The sequence below is a fragment of the Ranitomeya variabilis genome, chromosome 7 (genome assembly GCF_051348905.1).
Source record: "Ranitomeya variabilis isolate aRanVar5 chromosome 7, aRanVar5.hap1, whole genome shotgun sequence".
NCBI lineage: Eukaryota > Metazoa > Chordata > Amphibia > Anura > Dendrobatidae > Ranitomeya > Ranitomeya variabilis.
Window position 1 is genome coordinate 3,656,991 of NC_135238.1, and position 23,770 is coordinate 3,680,760.

The 23,770-nt window shown below is 43.1% G+C and overlaps 1 protein-coding gene across 6 annotated transcripts in view; it reads left to right on the plus strand.

Moving 5' to 3' along the window:
• Positions 1-23,770, plus strand: part of LOC143785030 (uncharacterized) — a 69,024-nt gene that overhangs the window by 17,806 nt on the left and 27,448 nt on the right. For 3 of the 6 annotated variants that reach the window (XM_077273680.1, XM_077273683.1, XM_077273681.1), the window contains exons 2-5: positions 17,729-18,024; positions 19,285-19,557; positions 21,293-21,343; positions 21,445-21,519. In XM_077273680.1, the coding sequence (XP_077129795.1) occupies positions 17,748-18,024; positions 19,285-19,557; positions 21,293-21,343; positions 21,445-21,519 (676 nt within the window). In that variant the 5' untranslated portion in view covers positions 17,729-17,747. The remainder of the gene's footprint in view (positions 1-17,728; positions 18,025-19,284; positions 19,558-21,292; positions 21,344-21,444; positions 21,520-23,770) is intronic. The other 3 variants (XR_013217948.1, XM_077273685.1, XM_077273682.1) reach the window with 2 other exon arrangements.

Below are 23,770 nucleotides of genomic sequence, written 5' to 3' on the forward strand. Positions count from 1 at the left end.
TATATTCACTAATCCAACAAGTTCTAGAGCCAAATTTCTACACATGGTGTTTATTGTAGAGATCCATAAACCCACGGCATAAGCCTTTTTCACATTAACATCATGGATAATTTTCATCATTTTTGTTTTATAACCGGAGCGGCCAATTCTGTAGCATTATTCTTTCCATAACTATTATGTGGAAACCATGATAATGATAGAACCCCCTTAGACCCCATTAAAATCAGTGGTGTATGTCCGGATTTGAAAGTAGCTATTTGGCTCTATTTTAAGCTACAGATATTACAATAGTCTGAATGGGGCCTAAGATGTAACTTCATATGAAACTACTGTGATACATTATAAATTACAAAATAGTTTGAAGCTTTGTGTAGAAATATATCAGGCAAAGAATATAAATCTACTAGGCACTCTAAAAGAATAGTTAAAAGTAACTATTAATAAAATAAAATACTGTAACATATGTAAAACATTATATTCAATAATACGCATATTTTTTAAAGGAAAACTGTCCATGGTTGGGAATAGTGTACATTCAGAAGCAGCAAAGAGAAATGAGTGCAGTGGTAACGCTCAGCGAGCTGCGCTAGAAAAATCATGAGAAACACAGCTGTTATACAAATGTTTAAGGTCAGCAAAACACGGCTTCAAAATGGTTGTGTGCAAATAGATGGCACAGACATCTGTGAAATTAATGTGTGATAAAATAATGTTGAATTAAAGAATGATGGAATAATATACGTGTCTGTGGCGGTTGTAAAAGTCCTGCATTTGTTTCTTACGTGTCTTGGGTTAACCAAGAAGATTTTTATGGAAAATTTCAAAGTCGTTCAATATTGACACAATTTTGCGGTGTATGATTATTATTATTATTATCATTATTATTATTAAAGTAACACCAGGAAAATAAAATACTGTGACATATGTAAAACATTATATTCAATAATATTCGTATTTTTTAAAGGAAAGCTGTCTATTGGTAAGAATAGTGTACATTCAGAAACAGCAAAGAGAGGTGAGTGCAGTGGTAACGCTCAGCGAGCTGCGCTAGAAAAATCCGGAGAAACACATCTGTTATACAAAATGTTTAAGGTCAGCAAAACACGGTTTCAAAATGATTGTGTGCAAATAGCCGGCACAGGCGCTACGATATCCGATGTCAATAAAAGAGAATAAATATTGTTGGTACACTTTTGATATTATTATCAATTTGTTGGAAGCGTATCAGTAATCAATTTAATACATTTTGATTCGCTGTGATTTTGGTGTACTGTCTATTTAACACGCTTTATGCGCTTTTAATTAATTATCTGCAGTCCAAATAAATATTATTGGGGCTATAGGTTTATGAAAATGTCAGAACACTGGCTTGTCAAGCAAGACTAATCTTAATATATCATATAAACATCTAATATAAAACAATTACTGGGATAATATTCACTGTATTAACAAATTAAACTATATCACACAACCTGACATCTAGTTAGTGGTCAGTACAGATACATTTTAACAGCTGCTAGCAAGTTGAGTGCTTGTATCTGCACCACAGAAAATCTTAGCAGCTGTTAGCAGTTATAGTGCCCAGACTTCAAGCTCACAACAGAATAATACTGTAGAAACACACCCCGCTCCCCCTACAGAAACTGAGGTGGCCGGTTATACCCCCAGACTCTATTACTGTGGTTGAGATCTGAGACAGCAAGCAGAGGTGGGATGTTATAGCATTAGAGCCTATTACGGCCGGGGAGATATGAGACTATTCAGTAATATTCATATCTATACATAATAATCCCATACAGTGAGGTATAAATCAAATAATCAAATAATCGGGCAGAAACACAGAATATACATAATATACTCTATTTTATAAGAAGTGTAATGGTGTGTGTTAATTGTACATGTGATGATTTTTACTTTTTATATTCATATACCTGTCATGTATAAAACAACTGCTTTATACCCTGTCAAAACACTGGTCCCTAGTTTCTGTTACAGAAACTCTAGCATTTAGTTAATGTATAGCATTGAAGTGGTAAAACAGACAGCAAAACAAATGTAACACCGGGAAAATAAAACACTGTAACATAGGTAATACATTATATTCAATAATATTCATATTTTTAAATGAAAACTGTCCGTGGGTGGGAATAGTGTACATTCAGAAGCCTCCAAAGAGAAGTGAGTCCGGTGGTAACGCTCAGCGAGCTGCGGCTACGGTCACATCTTTATGGCCTGTCGGCAGAAAAATGCGGCTTACAGAGGCAGCCACACAAACAGCTACAAATAATGTGAAAATCTAATATGCTATAAAATAAACAGATAAAATGCTATAAAATAAACAGATAAAATACTGTAACATAAGCTCTAGCATTTAGTTAATGTATAGTATTGAAATGCTAAAAATTGTGTCATCAAATTAGCAATGGCTCATTTGGGGATGAGTGTAATAAAAATACGAGCCATAATATAGGATAGTTTTTGTCAAAATTTTCAAGTTTAACCCGCTGTTCGGGCAGAAATTATCATTTTAGTGAACAATTAACTAATAATTATACATAATATGACCTGGGGTGAGTGTAATAAAAATACGCACATTAATATAGGATAGTTTTTGTCAAAATTTTCAAGTTTAATCCGCTGTTCGGGCAGAGATTATAATTTTAGTGAAAAATTAACTAATAATTATACATAATATGTCCAGAATATACTGTGCTTGTCTGAAAGTTTCACAGTGATAGCTAGCAGTGTCGCTCTGGTTGCAGAATGCACTCTCAGCACAAATACATATAGAAGCACTATTCACTATATGTGAACACTGTGTATAAAATACACTGCTCTGATTACAGAGGCAAATTCATTTCAGCTGCCTTAGTAAATATCACGCCTGTCTGATACATACTTTATTAAAGTCTATTAAAACTCATACAGTGACTGTCATTTTTGCACTTCTACATCTGTGTTTTGCTTTTACCGCTTCGGTAAGTTATCACACATAACACAGTCCTCTGAAAGTTTCACACTGATAGTTAGCAGTATTGCACTGATAACAGATTGCACTCTCAGCACAATTGCATATAGAAGCTCTATTCACTACAGCAAGCAGTGTGATGTGCCACTGCAGTCTGATACATACTGGTACAGCAAGACATGTAATGTGATAGTTAGCCTCTATTTAATACAACATATAATGAATAAACAGCATGGTGTATTATAAAACACAATTTTGTGTCATTTTAGTGAAAAATTAACTAATAATTATACATAATATGTCTTTTAAGCTAAATCATGCATGTGTACATACATATTTAATGTTTTTGCTTTTTATATTCTGTAAGAATTTTTATATTATTGAATTGTCTTTGTCAAAATTTGACATTGTTCTGTCAGAAATGATCGTTTTAGTGAACAATTAACTAATAATTATACATAATATGTCCAGAATATACTGTGCTTGTCTGAAAGTTTCACAGTGATAGCTAGCAGTATTGCTCTGGTTGCAGAATGCACTCTCAGCACAAATACATATAGAAGCACTATTCACTATATGTGAACACTGTGTATAAAATACACTGCTCTGATTACAGAGGCAAATTCATTTCAGCTGCCTTAGTAAATATCACGCCTGTCTGATACATACTTTAATAAAGTCTATTGCCTTGTATTGTATATCTACCCTTGATTATTGTCGAGTTATGTGTAAGCCGGTCACTGTTGGTGAATTGGCATATCATATCTGTATTTTATCTATTAACCACACGAGCATGTAGCCCCCGTATCACACATAACACGACCTCTTAAAACTCATGAAAATGAGAAACTGCGTTATAAGCTGAAAAATATGCTGTTTCACTCTAAATGTGCAGTGGCCAACTGCACTTGTCTTCACTCACGTTTATTTCGACAACATTTTCAAACTTAACTCGTTCTAATTGCAATTATCAGTTTAATCAAAACTGCACTTGTCTTCGGTGATCTAACTAGTTGTTTAAATTCTTAGAGGACGTTCAAGGTGACAGTTGCTTTGTGTGACAGCTGCTAGCAAATTCTGTGTTTTCTCAGCTAGTGAGAATTCTAGCACACCTTACTTCACACAGTAAACTATTTTTAGCCAAACTCTGCTTGCGCCGTTATTTGGGGTACCGGAGAAACAGCTGCGGGGAGCCCCACAAACAATGGTTTGAATCATACGCGGTCATTTTCCAAGCACCGTGATCGCAGCTGTTAGGGTAATTAAGTAGGAGACAGTATTCCTTACTTAAATGCACGCAGTTGTGTGGCCGTTAACTAGACAGCCAGAGTTTCTGCAGTTAGAATGTGTTCAGTGATAATGAATCACAACTTATAGTGGATAAATAATCACATTATTCGGTAAGAGTTTGTTGCTGTATAACCAAACGTGCTATTTAACGCGAGTGCTTTTATACTGAGATGTGTTTATTTACAATAAATATCTTTTACTTTTACAATACCCTGTATTTTGCTTTTTTATAAACGTATAAAACACCCACGATTCATACCTTGTGCTTGTTGTAATATGGGCGCACACATAATGCGCCCATTATAAATCACCTATAAATATAAAACTCTAATATAAAACAATTACGGGGATAACATTCATGTTGTAACATGCCCCGGGGATAACATTCATGTTGTAACATGCCCGCATACATAATGCGCGCATTATAAATCCCCTATAAATATAAAACTCTAATATAAAACAATTACTGGCATAATATTCCCTGTATTAACAAATTAAACTATATAAAAAGGGAGGGGGAGCTGCCACACAGCTGCTGTTAGAAGACAAGGAGGCCAGCTGGCAGGGGGGAGGGGTTACACACTTTGATACATCTTGATAGGGGCGTGTCCACCTGTCAAATTGAGTTTGACGAAACCACCCGATTATACACTACTCCCCCCCTTAAGGAGGGGGCACCGAACCCTCACAAGAACCACCAGGGCGATCTGGATGAGCCCTATGAAAGGCACGGACCAAATCAGAAGCATGAACATCAGAAGCTGTAACCCAAGAATTATCCTCTTGACCGTAGCCCTTCCATTTCACCAGATATTGAAGTCTCCGTCTGGAAACACGGGAGTCCAAGATTTTCTCCACCACGTACTCCAATTCACCCTCAACCAGCACAGGAGCAGGAGGCTCAATAGAAGGCACAAGTGGTACCTCATACCTCCGCAATAATGACCGATGGAAGACATTATGGATAGCAAAGGATGCTGGGAGGTCCAAACGAAAAGACACAGGGTTAAGAATTTCCAAAATCTTATAAGGACCGATGAACCGAGGCTTAAACTTAGGAGAAGAGACCCTCATAAGGACAAAACGGGAGGACAACCACACCAAGTCCCCAACACGAAGACGAGGACCAACACGACGATGGCGATTAGCAAAACGTTGAGTCCTCTCCTGGGACAACTCCAAATTGTCCACCACCTGCCCCCAAATACGATGCAACCTATCCACCATGGTATCCACTCCAGGACAATCCGAAGACTCCACCTGACCAGATGAAAAACGAGGATGGAACCCTGAATTGCAAAAGAAAGGGGAGACCAAAGTGGCAGAACTGGCCTGATTATTAAGGGCAAACTCAGCCAACGGCAAAAAGGAGACCCAGTCATCCTGATCAGCAGACACGAAACACCTCAAATAAGTCTCCAAGGTCTGATTAGTACGTTCCGTCTGGCCATTTGTCTGGGGATGAAATGCAGACGAAAAAGACAAATCAATGCCCATCCTGGCACAAAACGCCCGCCAAAATCTGGACACAAACTGGGATCCCCTGTCGGAAACGATATTCTCCGGAATACCATGCAGCCGAACCACATTCTGAAAAAACAGGGGCACCAACTCAGATGAGGAAGGCAGCTTGGGCAAGGGCACCAAATGAACCATCTTAGAAAAGCGGTCACACACCACCCAAATGACGGACATCTTCTGAGAAACAGGGAGATCAGAAATAAAATCCATAGAGATGTGTGTCCAAGGCCTCTTAGGAACAGGCAAGGGCAACAACAACCCACTAGCCCGAGAACAACAAGGCTTGGCCCGAGCACAAACATCGCAAGACTGCACAAAAGTACGCACGTCCCGAGACAGGGAAGGCCACCAGAAGGACCTAGCCACCAAATCTCTGGTACCAAAAATTCCCGGATGACCTGCCAACGCAGAAGAATGAACCTCCGAGATGACTCTATTGGTCCACTCATCTGGCACAAACAATCTACCAGGCGGACAACGATCAGGCCGATCCGCCTGAAACTCTTGTAAAGCACGTCGCAGGTCTGGGAAGACAGCAGACAATATCACCCCATCCTTAAGTATACCCGTAGGTTTAGAATCACCAGGGGAATCAGGTTCAAAACTCCTAGAAAGGGCATCCGCCTTCACATTCTTAGTACCTGGCAGATACGAAACCACAAAATTAAACCGGGAGAAAAACAACGACCAGCGCGCCTGTCTAGGATTCAGACGTCTGGCCGACTCAAGATAAATCAAATTTTTGTGATCAGTCAAGACCACCACCTGATGTTTAGCACCCTCAAGCCAATGACGCCACTCCTCGAATGCCCACTTCATCGCCAAAAGTTCCCGATTACTGACGTCATAATTTTGCTCGGCGGGCGAAAATTTTCGAGAAAAGAACGCACAAGGTCTCTTCACTGAACAATCTGAACTTTTCTGCGACAAAACCGCCCCCGCTCCGATCTCGGAAGCATCAACTTCCACCTGAAAAGGAAGAGAAACGTCAGGCTGGCACAACACCGGAGCAGAAGAAAAACGGCGCTTAAGCTCCCGAAAGGCCTCCACAGCAGCAGGAGACCAATCTGCAACATCAGCACCCTTTTTAGTCAAATCAGTCAAAGGCCTGACAACGCTAGAAAAACCAGTTATGAATCGACGATAAAAGTTAGCAAAGCCCAAAAATTTCTGAAGGCCCTTAAGAGAAGTCGGTTGCGTCCAGTCACAAATAGCCCGAACCTTCACAGGATCCATCTCAATAGAAGAGGGGGAAAAAATGTACCCCAAAAAAGAAATCTTCTGAACCCCAAAAACACACTTTGAACCTTTAACAAACAGAGAATTGGTCCGCAAAACCTGAAAAACCCTCCTAACTTGTTGAACATGAGATTCCCAGTCATCCGAAAAAATCAAGATATCGTCCAAATACACAATCATAAATTTATCCAGATATTCACGGAAAATATTGTGCATAAAAGACTGAAAGACCGAAGGGGCATTTGACAGACCAAAAGGCATCACCAAATACTCAAAATGGCCCTCGGGCGTATTAAATGCGGTTTTCCACTCATCCCCCTGCTTAATTCGCACCAAATTATACGCACCGCGAAGATCAATCTTAGAGAACCACTTCGCCCCCTCAATGCGAGCAAATAAATCTGTCAGCAATGGCAAAGGATACTGATACTTGACTGTGATCTTATTCAAGAGTCTATAATCAATACAAGGTCTCAAAGAACCATCGCTTTTAGCTACGAAAAAGAACCCCGCTCCAAGAGGAGACGAAGAAGGACGAATATGTCCCTTTTCCAAGGACTCCCTAATATACTCTCGCATGGCAGCATGTTCAGGTACAGACAGATTGAATAGACGACCCTTAGGAAATTTACTGCCAGGGATCAAATCTATGGCGCAATCGCAATCTCTGTGAGGAGGAAGAGAATTAAGAGTAGATTCCTCAAAAACCTCACGATAATCAGACAAAAACTCAGGAATTTCAGAGGGAATAGATGAAGCAATGGAGACCAAAGATGTGTCCCCATGATTTCCCTGACATCCCCAGCTTAGTACAGACATTGTTTTCCAGTCAAGGACTGGGTTATGAGTTTGCAACCATGGCAATCCCAGTACCAACACATCATGTAGATTATACAGTACAAGGAAGCGAATCACCTCTTGATGGTCTGGAGTCATACGCATAGTCACTTGTGTCCAGTATTGTGGTTTATTACTAGCCAATGGTGTAGAATCAATACCCTTTAAAGGTATAGGAACTTCCAGAGGCTCTAGATCAAACCCACAGCGCCTGGCAAAGGACCAATCCATAAGACTCAAAGCGGCGCCAGAATCCACATACGCATCCGCAACAATAGAAGATAACGAACAAATTAGAGTTACAGACAAAATAAACTTGGACTGCAAAGTGCCAATAGCAGAGGATTTATCAACTTTCTTTGTTCGTTTAGAGCATGCTGATATAACATGAGTAGAATTTCCACAATAGAAGCACAAATGATTTTTGCGCCTAGAAATCTGTCGTTCGCTTCTGGACAGAAAGCTATCACATTGCATACTCTGTGGTGCCTCTTCAGAAGACACCGCCAACTGGTGCACAGGTTTGCGTTCCCGTAAACGCCGATCAATATGAATTGCCATTGTCATGGACTCATTCAGACCAGTAGGCGCAGGAAACCCCACCATGACGTCTTTTACAGCATCAGAGAGACCTTCTCTGAAAATTGCCGCCAGAGCGCACTCATTCCACTGAGTAAGCACAGACCATTTTCGAAATTTTTGGCAATATATTTCGGCTTCATCTTGCCCCTGAGAGAGGGCTATTAGGGCTTTCTCAGCCTGAATCTCCAAATTTGGTTCCTCATAAAGCAACCCCAAAGCCAGAAAAAACGCATCCACATTGAGCAACGCAGGATCCCCTGGTGCCAATGAAAATGCCCAATTTTGGGGGTCACCCCACAGTAAAGAAATAACAATTTTTACTTGCTGGGCAGGATCTCCAGCAGAATGAGATCTCAGCGAAAGAAACAATTTACAATTGTATTTAAAATTTAGAAAACAAGATCGATCTCCAGAAAAAAACTCCGGTATAGGAATTTTAGGTTCAGACCGAGGAGCATGTAACAAAAAATCTTGTATATTCTGAACTTTAGAGGCAAGATTATTCAAATTGGTAGCCAGACTCTGGGGATCCATATTTCAACAGATAAAGTCTGAGCCATTCAGGGGTTAAGAGGAGAGGAAAACAGGAGACTGCAATTAGAGCTGGAGTGCAACTTCAGAGGAAGGAAGAAAAAAAAAAAAAAAAAAAAAAGGTTTCACACAGTTCCTTTTCTCTCCTGCTTCAGCCTATAGATTAAACATTTTGTCTGGCCATACTGTTATGGTTTCCAATGGCAAGGAAACATCAGAAGCATAGAATAAACGGACAAGCTCTCGGGTGATGGAAACTAGAGCCGACCGCGATGCTAAACCTACACACCACACTAGAAGTAGCCAGGGGGCATTCCTGCGTTGTCTCTAGATGCCGCGCGCCAGCCGGAGAACTAACTACCCCTGGTAGAAGAAAACACAGTCCTGGCTTGCCTCCAGAGAATGTCCCCACAGGAGATAGCAGCCCCCCACATATAATAACGGTGAGAGCAGATGAAAAGACACACGTAGTATGAAAGCAGATTTAGCACAGAGAGGCCCGCTAACTAAATAGCAGAAAGATACAACAGAGGACTTCGCAGTCAGCTGCAAAACCCTTCAAAACACCATCCTGAAATTACCTTAACTCATGTGACAACTCATGCCACTGGAGTGGTAATTTCAGCCCAACAAGAGCTTCCAGCTGCAGAGATTCACATAAGTGCAAACTGGACAAAACATACAAAAATAGACTTAAGGACTAAAGTGTCCAACTTAGCTGAGCAGAAAACTGGGAGCAGGAACATGCAACAGAATCACTCTGGATACATTGATGGCCAGCATTAGAATGACTGAGGAGCAAGGTTAAATAGGATACTCCCACATCCTGATAGGAACAGGTGAACTGAGAAGGAAAAGCTTGCAGGACACCAGTACCACAAGAGACCACCGGGGGAGCCCACGAACCGAATCACAACACAGGCCATTCCGACACGACCAGCGATCTCACAGCAGGGGCCTGATCGCTGGTACGTGTCACACATAGCGAGATCGCTACTGAGGTCGCTGTTGCGTCACAAAACTAGTGACTCAGCAGCGATCTCGCTAGCAATCTCGCTATGTGAGATGGGGCCTTTACTTGTCCATCTATCAGGAACAAACAGCTTCCCCACTGGACAGCGGTCAGGTTTATCAGCCTGAAATTCCTGAAGCACCCGCCGTAAATCAGGGGAGATGGCAGAAAGAATCACCCCTTCCTTAAGAATGCCAACCGGCTCAAGGACTCCAGGAGAATCAGGCAAAAAACTCCTAGAGAGGGCATCAGCCTTAACATTCTTAGATCCTGGAAGATACGAGACCACAAAATCAAAACGGGAGAATAACAGGGACCATCGAGCCTGTCTAGGGTTCAGCCGCTTGGCCGACTCGAGGTAAATCAGATTCTTATGATCGGTCAAGACCACAACGCGGTGCTTGGCTCCCTCGAGCCAATGTCGCCACTCCTCAAATGCCCACTTCATAGCCAACAACTCCCGATTGCCGACGTCATAATTGCGCTCCGCAGGCGAAAACTTTCTGGAAAAAAAGGCACACGGTTTCGTCAAAGAACCATCAGAATTCCTCTGAGACAAAACGGCCCCTGCCCCAATCTCAGAAGCGTCAACCTCAACCTGAAAAGGAAGAGAAACATCCGGCTGACGCAACACAGGGGCAGAAGTGAATCAGCGTTTAAGCTCCTGAAAGGCCTCAACAGCCGCAGAGGACCAATTCGTCACATCAGCGCCTTTCTTCGTCAAATCGGTCAGGGGCTTAACCACACTGGAAAAGTTGGCAATGAAACGGCGATAAAAATTAGCAAAGCCCAAAAATTTCTTAAGGCTCTTCACAGATGTGGGTTGAATCCAGTCATGAATGGCTTGGACCTTAACAGGATCCATTTCTATAGACGAGGGAGAAAAAATAAAACCCAAAAAAGAGACCTTCTGAACTCCAAATAGGCACTTAGACCCCTTCACAAATAAAGCATTATCACGAAGGATCTGGAATACCATCCTGACCTGCTTCACATGAGACTCCCAATCATCGGAAAAAATCAAAATATCATCACAAATACACAATCATGAATTTATCAAGGTAATTGCGGAAAATATCATGCATGAAGGACTGAAATACAGAAGGAGCATTAGAAAGCCCGAAAGGTATCACAAGGTATTCAAAATGGCCTTCGGGCATATTAAATGCAGTTTTCCATTCGTCACCCTGTTTAATACGAACAAGATTATATGCCCCTCGAAGGTCAATCTTAGTAAACCAACTAGCCCCCTTAATCCGAGCAAACAAATCAGAAAGCAAAGGCAAAGGGTATTGGAATTTGACCGTGGTCTTATTAAGAAGGCTATAATCAATACAGGGTCTCAAGGAGCTATCCTTCTTGGCAACAAAAAAGAATCCCGCTCCCAATGGTGACGAAGACGGCCGAATATGCCCCTTCTCCAAAGACTCCTTAACATAACTCCGCATGGCGGCATGCTCTGGCACAGACAAATTGAAAAGTCGGCCCTTAGGGAACTTACAGCCAGGAATCAAGTTAATAGCACAATCACAGTCCCTATGTGGAGGAAGGGAACTGGACTTGGGCTCATCGAATACATCCTGGAAATCCGACAAAAACTCAGGGACTTCAGAAGAGGGGGAAGAGGAAATTGACATCAAAGGAACGTCACTATGTACCCCTTGACAACCCCAACTAGTCACAGACATAGATTTCCAATCCAGCACCGGATTATGTACCTGTAACCATGGAAAACCCAGTACAACAACATCATGCAAATTATGCAACACCAGAAAATGGCACTCTTCCTGATGGGCTGGAGCCATGCACATGGTCAGCTGAGTCCAATACTGAGGTTTATCCTTGGCCAATGGTGTAGCATCAATGCCCCTCAAAGGAATAGGGCTCTGCAAAGGCTGCAAGGAAAAACCACAGCGCCTGGCGAATTCCAAGTCCATTAAGTTCAGGGCAGCGCCTGAATCCACAAATGCCATGACAGAAAAGGACGATAATGAGCAAATCAGGGTCACAGATAAGAGAAATTTAGGCTGTACAGTACTGATGGTAACAGACCTAGCGACCCTCTTAGTACGCTTAGGGCAACCAGAAATAACATGAGCAGAATCACCACAGTAAAAACACTGCCTATTCTGACGTCTGAATCCCTGCCGTTCTGCTCTAGTCAAAATCCTATCACATTGCATAGGCTCAGGACTCTGCTCAGAGGATACCGCCATATGGTGCACAACTTTGCACTCGCGCAGGCGCCGATCAATCTGAATGGCTAGAGACATAGATTCGCTCAAACCAGCAGGCGTGGGGAACCCCACCATAACATCTTTAAGGGCTTCAAAAAGACCCTTTCTGAAAATTGCAGCCGAGGCATTCCATTTAGTAAGCACAGACCATTTTCTAAATTTCTGGCAGTATAATTCTGCCGCTTCCTGACCCTGACACAGGGCCAACAAAGTTTTTTCTGCATAATCCACAGAATTAGGTTCGTCATACAATAATCCGAGCGCTTGAAAAATGCGTCTACATTAAGCAATGTGGGATCCCCTGATTCAAGGGAGAATGCCCAGTCCTGAGGGTCACCACGCAGCAGTGAGATGACAATTTTAACCTGCTGAATGGGATCACCAGAAGAACGGGGTTTCAAAGCAAAAAACAATTTGCAGTTATTTTTAAAGTTCAAAAACTTAGATCTGTCCCCAAAAAACAAATCAGGAGTTGGAATTCTAGGCTCTAAAGCCGGAGTCTGAACAACATAATCTTGGATACTCTGTACTTTTGCAGCAAGTTGATCCACATGAGAAAACAAACCCTGAACATCCATGCCCACGCCAAAATCCTGAACCACCCAGAGATTAAGAGGAAAAAAAAGACAAAACAGACTGCAGAAAAAAAAATGGCTCAGAACTTTTTTTTCCTTCTTTTGAGATGCATTTAGTTCATTTTCGGCCAGTTTCACTGTTATGAACTGGTGGTTTAAGAGCAACATGGGACGAGCTCTGGAGGAGGTGGTACCTGTACTGACCACAGTTCCTGAGCTTAACACAACACTAGAAGTAGCCGTGGGATGTTCCTGTCACTCCCTAGACACCTCGTCACAGCCGGAGGATTAACTACCCCTAAAGATAGAAACAGGAAAGCTATCTTGCCTCAGAGAAAATCCCCAAAGGATAGACAGCCCCCCACAAATATTGACTGTGAGTGGAGAGGGAAATGACATACGCAGAATGAAACCAGGATGAAGCAAAGGAGGCCACTCTAGCTAGATAGATAGAATAGGACAGAATACTGTGCGGTCAGTATTAAAAAACTAGAAAAATCCACCACAGAGTTTACAAAAATCTCCACACCTGACTAAAGGTGTGGAGGCCAGGGTAAATCTGCTTCCCAGAGCTTCCAGCTTAACTGAATAAATCCATACTGACAAGCTGGACTAGAAAAAACATAGAAAGTGCAGAACGATAAAGTCCACAAAATGTGGACAGCAAAAGAACCAAGCAAGGACTTATCTTTGCTGAACTGGTCAGAACATCAGGGAAATCCAAGCAGAGATGTGAATCCAACCAGGAACCATTGGCAACTGGCACTGGCTGAAGGATAGAGCCAGGCTTAAATAGCCGAGCCAGAATAGACGATCAGTGGAAGCAGCTGCTGACTGCTAAATCCAAGGAGCAGCCGTTCCACTTAAAACCACCGGAGGGAGCCCAAGAGCAGAACTCACAAAAGTGCCACTTACAACCACCGGAGGGAGCCCAAGAGCGGAATTCACAACAGTGTTGGTTTCCGGCTTCGGGTTGGGGATTTGGTCTGGTTGTCTTCCCTTCATGTTCCTATGAAGGTTTCTTCTCCTAAGTTTAAGCCTCGGTTTATTGGTCCTTATAGGATTTCTGAGATTATCAATCCGGTGTCTTTTCGTTTGGCCCTTCCGGCATCTTTTGCCATCCATAATGTTTTCCATAGATCTTTATTGTGGAAATATGTGGTACCTGTTCTTCCCTCTGTTGATCCTCCTGCCCCTGTGTTGGTTGATGGGGAGTTGGAGTATGTGGTTGAGAAGATTTTGGATTCTCGTTTTTCGAGACGGAAGCTTCAGTACCTTGTCAAATGGAAGGGTTATGGCCAGGAGGATAATTCTTCGGTTTTTGCCTCTGATGTCCATGCTGCTGATTTGGTCCGTGCCTTTCATTTGGCTCGTCCTGATCGGCCTGGGGGCTCTGGTGAGGGTTCGGTGACCCCTCTTCAAGGGAGGGGTACTGTTGTGAATTCTGCTCTTGGGCTCCCTCCGGTGGTTGTTAGTGGTAGTGCTGTTGTCTCTGGATTGTAATCCAGGGCAGGTGTTTCTGCTGATTGCAGCTCTATTAGGTACTTAGGTGTGTAGGATCCAGCATTCCATGCCAGTTGTCCATTGTTCATGGAGGGATTGCATCTCTGTCTGGCTCCTCATGCCCTGCTTTCAATTCAGCTAAGATAAGTGTCTGTTTTTTTGTCTCTGCAGCACGCATTCTGTGTGCTTTTCTGTTCAGTGCAATTTATGGTGTTTTTGTCCAGCTTAGACTTTGGATTTTTCTGTCATGCTGGATTCTCTGGAGATGCAGATATACATTCTATGTCTTTAGTTAGATGTAGAATATTAGTATTACCTGCTGTGGATGTTTTTAGGGTTTTAATACTGACCGCTTAGAATTCTGTCCTATCCTTTTCTATTTAGCTAGAAGTGCCTATTTTTCTAAATACTGTTTTTTCTGCCTGCGTACGTATTTTCCTCTTAAACTCACAGTCAATATTTGTGGGGTTCTGCTCTGAGGCAAGATAGAATTCCCATTTCCAACTTTAGGGGTATTTAGTCCTCCGGCTGTGTCGAGGTGTCTAGGCCGTGTCAGGAACACCCCACGGCTACTTCTAGTTGTGGTGTCAGTATTAGGGTTGCGGTCAGTACAGGTACCACCTACTCCAGAGATAGTCTCATGCGGCTCCAGGGTCACCGGATCATAACACACCAGTTCCAGTAATCCTTCTTCATCTGCTGTTCGTGTTACTTCCATCTGCATTTGCTGGACATGTAAGCTGTTTCTGCTCTGCAAAACCTGAGACTATTAACCAGGCCTCCCTGGTTGAGATAAGATATGATTTGAACTGCCTTATAAGCTTATCTACCTGTGTCTGGACTAAGACAAGGATTTATTCGTGTCAAGTATCCTCAAGAATATCTGTGCTTCATAGACTTTCTGTTTGTTTGCATCTACCTCTGAAGTTTCCTATAGACTGCTAAGCTGCTTTTATTATTTGCACCAAGTGTTGTGGACTTGAGTTTCTCTCTGCACCTGTTTGAATCAGCATGTGATAATATAAACTTTACCACTTATAAAACTGTGTCCTGTAGTTGTCTTGTTCCATGCAAAGAGTCTCCTGAGTTATCCCCTATAATTATTACAGCTAGCTTGCAGGAAGGGGAAGGAGGGGCTGCAGCTGGTCAATAACACAACCAGAGAGATGTAGCAGAGCTGTGTATGTTCACAACATTTACCTCAACAGTAAATTCTAAACAATCATCCTACCTGACTGTGGAGGTTGGCACCAGGGCCGGCGTCAGCACCCGGCGTACCCGGGCAAGTGCCGGGGCCCTGGCGAGACGGGGGGGCCCACTTAAGGTAGTAACAGTACAGACACGGACGGTACTACACTAATGACCTGGGGGGCCCCGCAGCCAGACTACATCCGGCTGTGCTGTGTGTGTATTAGTATACAAGATCAGCTCCGTGATCTCCGTCTCCCAGCCAGGACTCGGAGGTGGAGCCATCCCTGGCAGCAGGCGCGGCACAGAACTCTCTCTGTGACTGAGTTTCGCTGCGCAGGTGCTGGAATACTCACCACACCGTCACCATGGATATGAAGAGTCACTTCCAGGCCGGCGGTCGTCTGTGTCGTCACTTCCAGGTGAACTCAGGCGCTCAGCGATCGTCCACTGTCCAGCCAGGTCCGACGCCAAGCAGGAAGATGATGTCGAGCACGAGCAGCCAGCAGTCAGTGAACGGTGCACCCGGGCCATCCCTGTACAATGTGGGCGACGGCGTGGGTGACAGTGAAAGCAGTGAGTCTTCCTTCCAAGTTCCAGGCTGGTCCCAAAGCATTGCGGGGGGATGCAGCCTGGGAGGACAAGGTGCGACTGTACGGGGCCACCACAGACCTACAGTATGGCATCTGAGTGATGCTGGGTGTGGGTGGGACTTATAGACTATATACTACATGACAGGCTGTGCTATACACTCCATGGGCTGTGCTATACTCTCCGTGGGCTGTGCTATACGCTCCGTGGTCTGTGCTATACGCTCCGTGGGCTGTGTTATACGCTATGTGGGCTGTTATACGCTACGTGGGCTGTGCTATATGCTACGTGGCTGTGCTATATACTACGTGGCTGTGCTATATACTACGTGGCTGTGCTATATACTATCTGGGTTGTTATATGCTATGTGGGCTGTTATACACTACGTGGCTGTGCTATATACCACATGGGCTGTGCTATATACCACGTGGGCTGTGTTATATGCTACGTGGCTGTGCTATATTTCTCTCCTCTATCTGTGCATTATGAATCGTGGTATGTGTTAAAGGGGGGGGGCCCACTGAGACTCTTTCGCCCGGGGCCCTCAGAAACCTGGAGCCGGCCCTGGTTGGCACCCTAAAAAGCACGAAAGTTGGGCATCCCCGCTCGGTGTCGTTTTACCTTAGGATACCCTAGAGAAGCCCTATACTATAATGTCCACCCCTAATATAAGGGTTACCCTAGAAGGGGAAGATAGAACTTGTATCCATACAAAATGATTATATAAGACACACTGTATCAACCTCTCACAAATGGCGATTATCGACCAGAGTAAAGTGCTAGAGTGCTTAAAGGGAAAAGTGTAGAGAACCCTAATTACAATATAGAAGGGAAATATTGGGAAATCAAAAAATGGTCAGAATTCCACATCTCTACCAGATCCACCAAAAATGGCAATATAAAATGAAATACAAGGAACCCCGCATACTGTAGCTACCATATCACCATGAATTCAACGCGTTTTCCCATTTTGATGCTGATTCACCAGGCGACACAAAGAAGATGTTTCATCATAGGAGGTTTTTCAGGGTAATGATTCATAGATATAGTGATGAAATTCAAGCATCATTACCCTGAGAATACCCCTTGGTATAAACCATGTCATACAGTTTTCTATGAGAAGTTCCGTCATTAATCTAGAGATAATAACTGGAAGCAGAGATGCCGATCTCACTTTATACAATTGTCAGCAATGATTCCAGATCTGTGTTCTGTTTTATTGATGCTCCATCTCTGGCTGGCTGCCATATCTAATATCGCCTCCCTTGTCTGTGGTTATTTCTGGTGTTGCAGTGACCATCTGGCACATGTTTTTTGCGATCTCGTTAAAGTCATAATGACATGAAATATGGAGGGAGTGATAGTAAATATGAAAATGGTGCTCTATCATCGGTTCAGGACACGCTGTCCAGGACAGCCGAGTGCCTGTCCCTTGATCCCCCTTCCAGATCACAAGGGGGACCTAGGACCTCCGTGACCTTTAGGCTGGTTTCATTTTGTACATGTCATAATATCTGCAGATAGATTCACATCAGCCGTAGAGAGAAAATGTAAGTCCAACATGGGCTCAGGATGGTCACGTTATACTGATATTAGCTCCTCCATGATTCCAACACACCAGTAACATGAAATGTTTCCTATGATTTCTCCCCAGGAACGGTACTGAAGATAAAATGACTGAAAATCAAAAACACAAGGTCGGGATCTTCTCCAGAGATGGAGAGGCCAATTCCAAGTGGCTGATTAACCTGCTCTACACAATGTTTCAGAGCTTGGTGGGGAAGGTCAAGCCTATATATATTTCCAACAGTGGTGGGAACTTCATCAGCGGCCTGTCTCAGAGCTCGTTTGCCATTTTGTACCACACCAAGAAGAGAGGCCGCCTAAATATTGCAAATGTGACCGGTTCTCTGTATGATGAGGAGCTGAAGGATCTAAGAGATCACTTTGGTAAGGAGACGAAAGCTCATATAACACATAACTGATCTCCATGAAAGAGATGGCTTCTGTGGTAACTGGGCCCACGGTTCCCCACCTTGGTCAGAGCGGAGCTGTGTAGCACAAAGACAACCACAGATGCAACTGCCATCCACAGTCACAGCGTGAGGACAGAAGATTAGTGACCAGGAGGTCCTTCTGAATAAGATAACGTAATATGTAACAAGCCAATAACAGAATATATCAATAGGAATAGCACGTGTAAAGCTATGCTCAGATAATCACTACAAAAATCATAGTAACTGAATCTTCCACACAGGGATTTATGATCAATTCCTATCTATAAATAGAAGAAATAACAACTTGGCCTAGAGCAGTGCCTGTAAAGGTATAAAATGGAAGGTCGGTCCGCTATTAAAGCATGTAATGAGGACAGAATTGTATTTAAAGACCAGGGTAGGCTTATGCCATATTTGTAGGACAAACTCCCATATGAGGAGGCTAAAAAGGAACCTATACAACCTGAGCCAGTGGATAGGATCTCCACAGGACAATGCCTGTATGGAACATCGATGCAACAAGAGATGAGAAGAATGGGGGAGGCAAGGGCACCAAAGATGCCCAACGCGTGTCGCCAGAAACCCTGGCCATTGCTCTCATCTCTTGTTGCATCGATGTTCCATGCAGGCATTGCTCTATACGGGTTCCATATGTATTAGGCTCAGGCCACATGGGCTTTCATTGCCTCTGGAGTTGGGAGTTCTCAGCATTTTGCATTTACAATTCTCATTGTTTGTTCGTTGTTTCCTGCTCATAGAGCAGTGCCTCCTTCTAATGTCCAGCTGCATTATCTACATAGTAGGACTTTATCTCATCTTTGCTCATCTTTTGGATTAATATTGGCACCATATATATATATTATTTGATGTAGGTTTTTTGGTCACATAATTGGGGTGTGGCAGGTGCATGACTCTATTGTGGCTCAATGTTTAGCGTTGTTTGCGTCATGCAATTTTAATTGATTTTAACTTTTGCAGCGTTGTTGTATTATCACTCAATAAAGTTTATTTAATTTTTGCAATTTTTTTTGGTGATCCCTGTTGTGTGCAGGCTACTTACTCTTTGTTCGCTTGTACAATATATTTAGCATGTAATGGGAGATCCCTGGCAGTGGTGCCCTCCAGCTCTTGGTGTTGGTATATCTGAATGCGGCACACTACGTTTTATATTGAATATTGATGAGATATTTCAGTATCTTCTGTCTCCGCTCAGGGAGAAGTAATGTGGTTGTGCTGGTGGATGACGTGGAGGACAGCGGTGACAGTAACAGGAGGCGGATATTAGAGGAGCAGCAGTTGGACTCCTACGCCACAGAACTGATCCTCATCAGTGAGCAGGAGAAGGAATCGGCCAGTCTGACGGGTCCCAATCCAAGCCTTAGTGAATCACCGATCTCTGCCCAGTTGCACGACGCCTACAACTCCTTGTATCACAAGCTGCTTAAACTGAAGGACGTCATCAACAATGCTCCGTACAGAAACACAGGTACCAGCCACAGGGCCAGGAGGGGTAAAGTGGCCAGATGTTCTCACTGACCATGTCTTATATAAAACCTACAAGAAGCTAAATCAGCAATAACCCTGCTGTAACTGAATAAGTAAAAAACAAAAGTGCATTTAAAAAACCTCAGGGTTTTTATACTGTTTTTGATCAAAAATAGCATAAAAGCCATGCCACCGCGACAAGGTAACTTTGATCAGGACGGTCCTACACTGTGTAATATTAAAAACCTTACCATGTGTCAGACTTGACCTCAGTGTGTGAATAAGGGCAGACAAAAGGACCGGGTCCCAACCTGTGGACACCAGTGTGGGGAAGCCTTTAAATGTAATTTCCAGCTCAGGAGAGGGAGGCCGCACCCCGCCTTGAACAGAATGCAAAAACACAGAGAAAAAAGCAAAAATGTAGCTTTATGACCAACGTGAACATGCGTTTATGTGCTGCATGTATACCAACTTAAACCTAGTTCAATGTTTGCGTTTTTTTTCTCTGTATTTTTGCATTCTGTGCAAGCCGAGGTGTGGCCTCCCTCTCCTGAGGCTTTCCCACACTGGTATTCATAGGTTGGGACCTGGTCCTTTTGTCTGCCCTTATTATTATTGTTATTATTATTTTTTATATAGCACCATTGATTCCACGGTACTGAACATGAGAAGGTGTTACATACAAATTATAGTTATCGCTTACAGTAAACTAACAATTACAGACTGATACAGAGGGGGGAGGACCCTGCCCTTGCGGGCTTACATTCTACAGGATGGTGGGGAAGGAGACAATAGGTTGAGGGTTGCAGGAGCTCTGGAGTTGGTGAGGCGGTAGCTTCAGTAGTGATGAGGAGGCAGCGGGGTCAGTGCAGGCTCTAGGCTTTCCTGAAGAGATGGGTTTTCAGGTTCCGTCTGAAGGATCTGAATGTGGTTGATAGTCGGACCTGTTGGGGCAAAGAATTCCAGAGGATGGGGGATATTCTGGACAAGTCTTGGAGGCGATTAGGTGAGGAGCGAATAAGTGTGGAGGAAAAGAGGTCTTGGGAGGACCGGAGATTACGTGAGGGAAGATATCAAGAGATTAGTTCAGAGATATAGGGAGGGGACAGATTATGGACGGCTTTGTAGGTCAGTATTAGTAATTTGAACTGGATACGCTGAGGGAATGGGAGCCAGTGAAGAGATTTGCAGAAGCGGGAAACGGAGGAGTAGCGAGGAGAGAGATAGTTATTCACACATTGAGGTCAACTCTGACACATGGCAAGGTTATTAATATCGGACAGTGTAGGACCGTCCAGATCAGGGTCACCTTGTCGTTGTGGGATGGCTTTAATGCTATTTTTGTTTTAAAAAACAGTATTACTAAGAACCCTGTGTTATTTAAATGCACTTTTGTTTTTTACTTATTTAGCTACAGCAGGGTTTTTGCTCATTTTGCTTCTTGTAGGTTTTGTATGTTTTGTATGTTTTATGGCCAATGTGAACATGTGCTGCATGTATACCTTAAACCAAGCTCAAATTTTGTACTTTTCCATGTCCTATACATTGGAGGGGAGCTGAGTGGTGATTCTCGGTGGTAGACAGAACATAGAGCTGAATATTATGGGGTCTTATATACCGTATGAAGCATGCAAATGTCAGTGTCAGCATCGCTCCGGCCGGTGGTCTCTATCACTGATCAGCGCATATTTTATAGTGATCAGAATGCAATTCAGGATTTGTTCTCTATTTCCAAGATCGTCATGATTCGACCTCATCTGAGTCCTCGTGTGGCGGCAGGAGAACAGGTAAACCCTACGAGACATGATGAGGAGCAGAGATTCTGCCAAAGATTGACTACGACCTCTAGACTGAAGTGCCGTCTTCTCACAAGTCTCTTCTATTTCAGGACCAGTCCCATCAGGGGGGACTTCTACCAGTGGCTTCAGGTCTCCTGGAAAGGTGCTGATGATACAACCAGAAGGTGCAGTGTAATATACAGAGCTTCAGATTTACAATCCATCTCATGTTCTCTTCCTACATGAATGGTTTGTGCATTGGAGCCACTCGAAAGGATGGAAAAGTGAGACCTTAATGATGATCTGTCCGCTCTCCTGATGCGACCTGCTTATTAAACACCTGTATGACCTTTTACTGGGTGAACACAACATTGAGGTATCGCACCCTGATAATAATCCTGACCACATCTCCACCTTCTTTACATTATCTCCTTCTATTAGTGAGGGTAGTAGTGTTGCAGTCAGTCATTGCTCCTACATGACACCAAAGTGACCATTGATAGTAAACAGATGTAGATTTGATGCTTTCACTACACTGAGTTGATGCTTTTACCTCATGGGATGTCGACTTATTACATTATTTTATTTAGAAAATAATTTTTCTGGTCGGGTTCCATTATACCTTCTGGGCATTTTTTTTCTACATCCACTATGTATCATAGCACATAGCAGACTGCAGAATGTGCTACTGTCAGTGAGTGACCTCTGGATTGTAACACTCATCTCATCTATCATGAACCATCTTCTACATCCAGTATGGAGCTCAGAACGGAGAAAACTAAATGTGTTACCAGGTGGTTGGACTATTGCTCTTTCGTTGATAACCAATGGAACAAAACTGATCTTCTGCCTTCTATTAGCACATAAAGATTAAAGGATTATAATAAGGAATAGGGGAGAGAAGGAGAAGAGGGAGAAGGTAATGGGGGTAAATGGAGGGGATGAGGTGGGGTGACAAGACTTTCTGCTATTAGACAGTAGTTGCATCGTGACCGAACTGGGACTTAGTAAAACTATAGCTCAGGAGTGTACCACTTACAGTAATTGTTCATTTTCCTGGGATGTGTTTCCTACTGAGGAACTTCAAGTGAGGACTCTATATATTTTTTCATGAGATAGAGGAGGTTTTAAAAAGTTCTTTGACCCTACGATGCATAACTAATCATATGCTAAAGAATCGCAAGTGAAATTTATGTCTGAGATAGAAAAGATGATTGTCTATAAGATGATGGTGGTCTCACGATCAGAGCAGAGGTGGATGGTGAGATATGGAGCCTGAGAGTCAGAAGGTCACAACATTGTTACCCTTTTGCTCATCACTGTAGTTCCTTCCATGTGTATCCAGGCTTTGTAGCAGAACGTCGGATCCAGTCTGATATTCCTTGAAGGTGGATTGCTTATTGAGATTGTAGTGGGGCTATGAGGTCAGGTTCACCTTCAGGGTGCGGCAATCAATGTGTGGTGTGTAATTCTAGGATTGTTGTGGTCCCGCAAAAAGACAGAGATGAGTTTACTGAAAAACAGATGACAGTTTGTGGTAGAGTAATTGGGAGAGCTTGTAGGAGTTAAGTCATTTTAGGCCAAATTATACTTTTTATGAGGATTTTCCTGTAGAGCCAATATGTAAGGGACGGACCAGCTTGAGATTAAGGAGCTTTATGGTTTAGTTCTGGTGGAACATGATTTTTGTGTACCGTAATTCCTTTAGGTCAGTGGAGAAGTAAATGCTCAGAAACTTTATGGAAGGTGTGGACCAATCAGAGGGAAATGTGGCTCTGTGCACACGGCGTGTATCAGACAATGGTGCTCCCACTCAGTTTCCTACAGAAAGCCACTTCTGGAAAACACCTGTGGTCATTTTGCTGCAGTGACTTCATTGTCGATACAGCCGATGTTCTCGCAGTGGCTCCACCACTGATGTGTTTCACGTTTTACTCTAAGTGTAGAGCATGGAACAAGCAGGTCCCTTCTTTTCACCACTGCAGGGTTTCTGAACAATTAAGCAGGTACAAAAGGTGGCATAAGACTCAACATAACATGAGAAAGGTGCTTGGCGCTCCGATAGAAAAAAATTATTGTAAGGCAAAGCAGAAAGGTTCAGCGATGTATTGGTACCACCAATGGGACCTTCATCAGACAAGGATTGCCGAGAAGAACAGGGGACAGTAAATAGACGGAAGCGCTGGGGAAGGTGGCTGTGGTCGCAGGGTGCGGAGTGGACCCTTATCGACACCCTTCTGTAGAAGGAAAGCCCAATCCACTGAAGTTATATGCATTTATGTGAATCGGACTTTAATGCTGTGAAGAAACACATTAAAAGAAACTTTTGTGTTGGAATTTGTGGGTCACTACTTCTTCACTGCGTACGATGCTACTGCAGCTTTACACAGGCCACTCATGATGAATAAACAATGCCAGAAGCGTCTTACCTGGGCC